This window comes from Nematolebias whitei, chromosome 13 (assembly GCF_014905685.2).
Source record: "Nematolebias whitei isolate Nwh7 chromosome 13, NemWhi1, whole genome shotgun sequence".
NCBI lineage: Eukaryota > Metazoa > Chordata > Actinopteri > Cyprinodontiformes > Rivulidae > Nematolebias > Nematolebias whitei.
Window position 1 is genome coordinate 4792250 of NC_056510.1, and position 8893 is coordinate 4801142.

An 8893-nucleotide genomic window follows, 5' to 3' on the forward strand; every position below is an offset into this window, starting at 1 on the left:
GGTGAGGGACAGATGGAAGACAGGTGAGGGACAGATGGAGAACAGGTTAGAGACAGATGGAGGTCAGTTATGGGACAGGAGGAGGTCAGGTGAGGACAGATAGAAGACAGGTGTGGGACAGATGGAGGTCTGGTGAGGGACAGATAGAAAAAACATGTGGAACTGATGGAGGACAGGTGTGGGATAGATAGAGGTCTGGTGTGGGACAGATGGAGGTTAGGTGTGGGACAGATGGAGGTCAGGTGAGGGAGAGACAGAGGTCAGGTGAGGGACAGATAGAAGAAGCGTGGGACAGATGGAGGACGGGTATAGGATAGAGTTTTGGTGTGTGTCAGATGGAGGTCAGATGAGGAACAGATGGAGGTCAGGTGTGGGACAGATGGAGGACAGGTGAGTGTTGAGTTTCAGTTGCATCAGAGTTTGTCCCTCAGGACTAAATGATTGGAACAATAACTGATGATCTGGTCTCTGGACTCTTTTGGGCCTCCCAAATTAAATTTTGTGAAAAGAGGTGATAAAGATGTCGAGGAACAGGTGGCACCTTCTCACTGCCGGCCAGGTCAACCAGATAAAGTTTTCCCGACAGTTTCATCTCCGTCTCTACGTTCTCCTGTTTGATGTTGATCAAAAAGATGCTGTGACTGCGAGAGCTGTGCTCGTTCATGTCTGCAGAGGAAACAAAGGTAAAGAACTCAGGTGGTGAATTCAGGTAAGGAACTCAGGTGGAAAGGAAGCAGTTGAACTATTCCAACTGTAAATCATGAAGTTCTAATAAACCACTAGAGGGCGCACTGCCGGTCTTACCTACTGTTTACATTTGTGACATCGTGGACAACTAACAGTTTAATTAAAATAACTCGATCTGTGTCAAACATCATTCTTAAAATTTTTATATGAATTTATTTCATGATTAATGTTAATTTAGAAAACAATCATGTAAAACAGCTCAATGTTATAGAAGGAAAATATAGTGGGTCTAGCTAATGATGATATAAACATGACCTGAAGTCGGTCAATAATGACTGATGAAACAAGGTCGAGTCAAGGCCTCTGGACAGATTATTTTTTCTTAAAATGTTTCATAGTTTATCCAAAAGACTTCTTCAGTCTGCTGTTGGCAGCCAGAACTAGTTGGTCACATGTAAAAGGAGGACCATCAGCCTAACAATTAATCGTTAGTGTCCAAACAGTTGATCGTTAGTGCCCTGATGGCCGCTTGTTATCCACAGAGGGATGAGTGATGTAGTAAAAGCATTGTAAGAGGGGGACAGGTGAACACGGAGGCTCCGCCTCTGTTTAATGATGGACAAGTTCTCTTCACAAAGATGGCCTCCTTTACTCCTCTCTCAAACCATCGTTCCTCTCTGTCCAGGATGTGAACATCTTCATCCCTGAAAGAGTGACCGCTGGCCTGGAGATGAGTGTAGACCGCAGAATCCTGGCCTGATGATGTTGATCTTCTGTGCTGGGCCATCCTTTTGGCCAATGGCTGTTTAGTTTCCCCGATGTAAGACTGATCACAGTCCTCCTGGCACTGAACAACATTCACATAAGCCGGAGGACTGGATCTTTGGGATGAACTAGTCTTTGCCATTTTGTATTTTGGGGTTTGAAAACCACTAACTGCCACCACAGCACCCTCTTGTGGTTTATACTAGAGCCTGACCGATGAGAAATTTTGGCTATCGATGATACCGATATTTGGAGGGGCAAGGGACCGCAGATAACCAATATGATGGTTGAAATATTTTGAGCTTTGTCCACCCCCAAGAATCTAGGAAAACAGCCAGTAGAGGGGCTTGTTTATTTAGCGCAGCTGTTAGCAACCATGAATCTAAGCAAATACGATCCACGAGATACGTAGTCCCAGTCTAGGTTTACAAGTGGTGCGCTGGTCATTAAAACAGTCTTCTTAACGTGCGTTCACATTTTCTATCCTCTACCATTCACCATAAAGTTACAAGTATCATAAATATAAATTAAACAAAGAAATGCTCTTCCCTGTTCATTGTTTAAACGGTCAGTCACGTATGGTGAAGGTCTAATTAGCATTGACTGCAGTGGCGTTTTTTTTTTGTTTGTTTTTTTTTTGCAGAGAAGTAAAGATTTCAGACAACGATGCATTTCATTGAGGACGACAAAGATAATAACGTTACTAACACATATTTTAACTGCTGCGTTAGATTTATTGTTCTGGATAAAGTTTTACAATTAATTATTGTTGATTTGTTTTACAGATCAGTTCAAATAAACGTACCATGTACAGCAAAATACACTACATACAGTACTGCTGCTGTTTCTACTGTGCTGAAGGTGAAAGTGAAACTTAAGTGAACGACAATGACTTAAAAGTAGTCTTCATGCGCCCTCTACTGGACACATTGTACGATTGCGGCTGATTACAGCATTTTAGGGTGACAATTAGAAGTGCTTATATCGGAGCATAATAGGACGTTTATCACAGATATGTCCCCAAATGTCTGTATCGGCCCAAAATATCAGCTCTACTGATACATCCGTCTGGGCTCTAGTTTATACATATCTATGAGGCCATGTGACCAGAGCACCCTCTAATGGTTTATAGAACTCTGCTTTAAACATACAGGTTGATGGAACAGAAAATCTGTCGAGTACTTTCTGTTTTCAGCGCTCAGTACAGCACGTGTGGTAGGGTTGGGTAAGTGGTACTTCCTTACTGGTGACAGCGACATGTCTGTTTGCTTTTCCTTCATCAATGATGTCCATCACCTCATCAGGACTGGATACAAAACGCTCAGTACAACCCTGGCACAAAACATAATAAACATAAAAACTTATGAATGTGGTGCTCTGTAAACAATTAACATCAACTAAATACTAATCTCTGCTATGTACCGCAAATAGGCTGCACCAAATACATTTTACTGGTACTGTAGTATTAATACTTTACACTCTGGGATGTAAGTACAGTACTGATACTGTAATACTCATATGCGAGTGTAGAACTAATACAATAATATTAAGAATGTAGTATTTATAATCTAGTACTGATGTTGTATTAAATCTTTATAATCTGATGTGATTGTAGCACTGATATTGCAGTACTGATACTGTGATACTGATATTGTAGTACATAGTATATTTGCAGTGTACCTTGACGTAGGGAACCCTGTTTCGGTCCTCGTGGACGGCCAGGTTGGTCTTGGACACTGAAACAGAAACGGAGGCGTCGGTCAAACGCCGTTCGGCTCTTTGACTTTAAAAACAGGCGTTATGAGAAATGTCTCACCGTCCAACAAGTCACGAATCTTATCCAGATAAATTTCAAAATAAGAAACCTGGAGACAGAGAAGAGCACCAAAGGATACATGAAACGGAAACATTCAGTACGATGTACCGCTGCAGCTGTGCAGGACTTCTGACGTCTGCTTCGATTCTGAAAAGTTTCTACAGTGTCCCAGAGGTCCAAATTTCCTTTAAATACAAAACTAAGACTAAGAGTTTTCATCCTTTCGTGATTCACATCATTTTCCACAGTTTGTTTCGTTTGATCTGAAGGATACCATAAGTCTGATCGTTCTTTTTCTCCTTGACTGATTATGTTAAAATTTATGATCATTAAAAACATTAACGTTAGAAACTAAATTCAAACAACATCAGTAGCAGAATCTGTGATGCCATCGATGACATCATCACCTTAATGTGGAACTCCAGGTTCTCGTCCATGGAGTAGATGTGGTCGAAGATGTCTCTGGCGATTCGAGGGATGATACCCATCAGATGAGGGTCATGAAGGTTCCCCTAAAACAACAACAACAACATTAAAAGCACAAAAACAAACATTTTTCATCACTACACGCCCACACTCACCTCCATGGTGTGAGTCTTTCCAGAAGATGTCTGACCATAAGCAAAGATGGTGCCGTTGTATCCTCCCAAAACATCTGAAACACAAAGACGCATCCCAAAAATAAAATAAAACACAACAAAACAGAACAGAACATCCCCTAGGACCTGGGATAGAGCCCTGGATAGAGAGAATCCCCAGGTGAGTCCACAGGTGTGGACATGATGGTGAAGGAAACAGAGATGAGGAAGTGATGGGTCGATTTGGTGTCAAGGAAAGGAACCAGGAAGGATTAATGTACTGGTACCCCCCACTAAGAACTGGACCTCGTACCGCAGACTGTTTTACAGAAACTGGATCCTGTACCACATAACTTGGTCCTCAGGTGAGCTCACCTTTGACAATCTGCTTGGCGCAGGTGTCGTACACCTGCACCTGTTCCGTACTCGGAGGAAGGACTCTGTCAAACACATATGGCTTCCCCTGAAACACAGGAAACACAACATCACAACAAAAGACTCAACAGAGATGAGAAGCCTATCAGAGTCCAGGATATGTTCATCAGCTAAAATCAACTTTTGTTTGTTCAGAATAAATTTTAACTTCAGCTTGTCAAACTGCGTTAACTGCATCAGTTCTTCGCCTGTGGTCCACCTGAGAACACCTGAGCTTTAAAGGTTTCATCAGACTCACACAGACTCACAGAGGTCAACATGAAACAGAACAGGAAGTAATCGTGTGCTACGGCTAACAGCGTTGTCATCGGAGTAAATGGGTTTTTGATGGGAAAAGTTAAAGCTGTATAACTGTCCCCTTCTTACAATGCTGTTATTGCTAGAATCACTCGGCCCTCTGCGAATAGCAAGCGGCCATCAGGGCACTAACGATCCATCGTTAGGCTGATGGTCTTCATCATGTGAACAGCTAGTTCTGGATGTCATCAGCAAACTGTTTGATCCACTATGAGAAGATGCTGTTTATAAGACCGAGTTTGTTGCAGCTCCTCGGGCTGAAGAAGTCCTTTGGATAAAAGACGAAACCTTTCAATAAAGAAGAATCCGTCCAGAGGACCTGCCTTAACTTAGCTAGATTTTTCTACCTGGATCATTGAGCATGCATCAGGATATTAAAGCTGTACAGTGTCATCACATGTTAACACCCAGCTTTGATATAAAACAGAGACAAGAGGACTTCAAAACATGCAGCGCCATCAGGAATCACATGCTCTTCACTTTGGTAGCTCTTATTTCTACAATGTAGAAAACATTTAATAAAAACTGAAAGAAATTTTCCTCAAAACAATTAAACTATTGAGTGTGATATCATATTTACTATATATATATATATATATATATATATATATATATATATATATATATATGTATATATATATATATATATATAGTAGTGAACTAGATGGCCTGATGATCTGACCCCCATCTGACCCTGATGACCTCAAATCTACCAGATGGACAGAGACTGTTATTTTCATTGATTTGAATAAGTCTGAGCCATCTGATGAACTTTCTTTCTTGAATTAATCAAGCAGAAAAGACAATCCTCTATAATCATTACTGTCTTACAAATGTTTTGATAATCAAATTGTGTTAGTTCACTCAATGCTTTACAGGTTGAAAAGAACTACTCATTTTTATTTTACATAAACAGTAAGTAATGATTTTTATTCCTCATTCAAACAAGAAATCACCTGAATATGCATTTCTTGATTTTCTGTCTGAAATGAGTCAAGTCGTAAGTGTGTGAAAGTTGAAGCTTCGGTCAACTAAATGTTTACTGAAGAAGAAATGTCATGTTTAAACTTTTTCAGAAGATTACCAAGAGTTGGCTCCACGAAGTCTGCTTTTTGCAATAATCTCTCTGTCAGTTGTTAAACAAATTTCATTCTCTGACCTCGACTTTTGATAAACACCTTACGTCAAAACCACTCCTCTTTCTGGTCCATCCACGAATCAGAAAGCTCTGAAGTAAACTCGGAAGTAAACTCATTTAAAATGTGACAACTTCCCGGTTCTGTTAGAGAGTTGGAATGGTGGAGAATGGAAAAGATTCCGAGAATGAAAAAGTTCTGAAGGAGTTCAGAAGAAAACTAGAGTTATGGAGAGTTTTGGAGAAAGAGTCTGAGAGCTGCTGACAATGAAGAGTCAGAGTTACTAGAATCCAGAGACGTTTTGGGATTATAATTCTGTTTTGAGCTAACCACGCACGACTCTCCAAGGATTTTAGCTGTTCTCAAAGGAGACGCTGATATCAGTTGAAAAGGATTCTTACTGAGGTGATCGATCGTCAACAAGGTAACGGTTTCTTCTTCGACTAAAGTGTACCTGGGACAAGCTGAGATACCTGACGGAGCGTGCAATTTCTGGTTAAACAGATTAAATTCCCTCACATATTCCTCTGTAAGATAAATCTCAATTTCCTCTTAAACTCACCTCTCTCTCATAAATCAGTACAGATATTTTTAGAAATATCTGAAGCAAAGTCCTCAAATCACCGCCGAGTGATTTGAAGTTCATTATTTGTGAAACTGTCTGTTATTATTTTCATATTTTGCCAAATTAATGTAAATGTTTGATGTTAAACTTTGATTCTGAAAATAAATGACTCCATTCATTTGATGGGTCAAAGATAATAACGTCTCTCGTTCGCATTCCTTTAAATTCAATGCACGGCATTACACAGTCAGAAAAATGAAGAACTCGTGAATATTGTATGCATATATATTTCATATATTTGTCATACAACAAGTGACACGTACCCACGTGACTCACTACAATATATAAAAACGTAGATATTTGCAGATCTTCTTCGACCCAGGTGTCTCTCACTGTCATAACACTGAAGGTTTTCTCTTAATTCCCACCAGAGTTCAAAGGGTGCACAGCCCAGCTTCTTCAGAGTTCCATTATATTTTTCACTTTTAAACTGAATGTCAAGGCTTCTTTAACTATTTATTGCATGGTAAAAAAACAACAAAAAAAACAAACAAACAGAACTTGGATGCCATCAGAACATTCTGCTGCTCATGGGTCAACAATTTGTTTTACTTTATCTGGTTTAATCAAATGCGGCACGGTGGTGCAGTCGGTAGAGCTGCCGTCTCTCAATGAGAAGGTCGCTGGATCGACTCCTGGCCGGGGGGGGGGGGGGCATTCTAGGAGGAGTTTGCATGTTCTCTCCGTGATGAGTGGGTTTTCTCCAGGTACTCCAGTTTCCTCCCACAGACCAGAAACATGCATGTTAGACTGACTGGTAACTCTAAATTGTCCCTAGGTGAGAGAGTGAATGGTTGTTTGTCTCGTTTGTCTCCATGTGTCTCTGTGATGGACTGGAGACATGTCCAGGTGTCCCCCGCCTCTCACACAGTGATAGCTGGACATGGGTACCAATGACCCTTGTGACCCGAAAAGAAAGTAGCAAGTAAAATATGATGGATGGATGGATGGATGGAAGGATGGATGGATGGTTTAATCTTGTTGCCATGGAGACCGACTGGAAACAGCTGAGAGGATGGACCGGTGAGACAAAAGAAAGATGATTGCTGCTGAAAGATTCCAGACACGCACACACCTCGACTGTCATACAAACCAACTGCTGCTGATCACATGACCTGCGTCAGCTTCCAGCTGTTGTCATGGAAACATGTTTCCCATGAGGCTTCTCAGAATGTCCATCTGTCATGAACCTGGGATGGAAGAACGGATAGCTGGACAGTCAGATGTCCTAACTCGTGCTTTCTCAGCAGCTCAGTTTGTGTTTTGTTGTTGTGCAAAAAAAATGATAATAATCAGAAATAAAGGAATTTTCCATCTGGAAACATCTGTGGGTTCTGATGGTTCTGGCGGGTTAACGACTCCTCATTACAGATGGGTCAGTGGACCATTAGACGTCAGGATCGGTCTCATTACATCCTGGTTTTGTTTTGCTGTCCTGGTCTGAGAGCTGAAATCAGAACTGGGGCAGTCACGTGACCATCAGAGGTTTGTAGTTTGTCTGGTTCTGTTTGTTTGTTTGTTTGTTTGTTTGTAAGAATAATAAATAAACAACACGCATGGTTTGATGAGATGAAGTCTACATCATAAAAAGTCAGACTTTAACAAGCGGTACTCTGAGCAGCGTTTGTTGTTCTGGAGTGTTTACTGGACTGGAAGTGACCAGTGAGCGAACCTAAATGGTTTTAGTGGTAAACCTCCCACAGCGGAACCATCTGACCCACTCCTCTGAGAACTTTTGTCCAGAAATGTTTCTCATATTGTGCAGCTTTTTATTGATCAGAAGCAAAACCAACACCTACAGTCACGACGTGCACGCGCCCAGCTGATTGCTCATCTTTAGCTGCAGTTCAAAACAAACAAACAAACAAACAAACAAACAAACAAACAAACATCATGTCTCTTCTGCCTCACATGGTTTCTGCTCGTTTATGTGCGTGCGCGTGCACGTGCGCGCGTGTGGCCAGGTCGATTCAGCTTCCTTTGTGTTTTTTTATTCTAGTGCACGCGCGCGCGCACAGCAGCGGGAGGGGAGGGCGTGCCTCGGCGGTCCGGAGGTTCGGTTGGGTCGGTACTCACGGACAGAACCACGGTGTCGTCTCCGCTGAATTTGGGGATGAACCGGTCCGCCCGGCTCCGCTCCGAGTCGCTCAGGGGTCTGAAGCGACACATCACCTTCACCCCGCACACGCCCGCGCACTCTGCCGCGTCCATCTGCCCCGCACAGTCCGGAACCTCAGACACGACCACGGTCCGCTCGGATCGGAGCTCGGTTCGGATCAGGATCGGTCCGGGAACAGGGATCTGGTCTCTGGTCGGCGTCTCCCCGGTACAGGATGCTGAACCCTCCCACCTGCTGGATCCACCCTGGAGCGCCGAGCCGCAGAGCATGCCGGGACATGAAGTCCTCTGAATCATAAGCGGGTCCAGGGCCGGTCAGAAGCTTTTACCGGGCCGGGGTCCAAATGAAAATGTGACCAATTAAAAAAAAAAAAAAAAAGAGTATTAAAAGATTCACAAGAGATACAATGACTCTGTAGTGGCTGTTAAAAAAAAG

The 8893-nt window shown here is 42.3% G+C and overlaps 1 protein-coding gene across 1 annotated transcript in view; it reads right to left on the minus strand.

The window, feature by feature from the left end:
- Positions 1-8628, minus strand: part of kif5c (kinesin family member 5C) — an 18933-nt gene extending 10305 nt beyond the window's left edge. Inside the window, exons 1-8 of the mRNA XM_037686250.1 lie at positions 8416-8628; positions 4222-4309; positions 3850-3923; positions 3676-3780; positions 3269-3317; positions 3133-3188; positions 2697-2784; positions 542-666 (exon numbers count right to left, since the gene is read on the minus strand). Of these exons, the coding sequence (XP_037542178.1) occupies positions 542-666; positions 2697-2784; positions 3133-3188; positions 3269-3317; positions 3676-3780; positions 3850-3923; positions 4222-4309; positions 8416-8550 (720 nt within the window). The 5' untranslated portion in view covers positions 8551-8628. The remainder of the gene's footprint in view (positions 1-541; positions 667-2696; positions 2785-3132; positions 3189-3268; positions 3318-3675; positions 3781-3849; positions 3924-4221; positions 4310-8415) is intronic.
- Between the last annotated feature and the right edge of the window lie 265 nt (positions 8629-8893).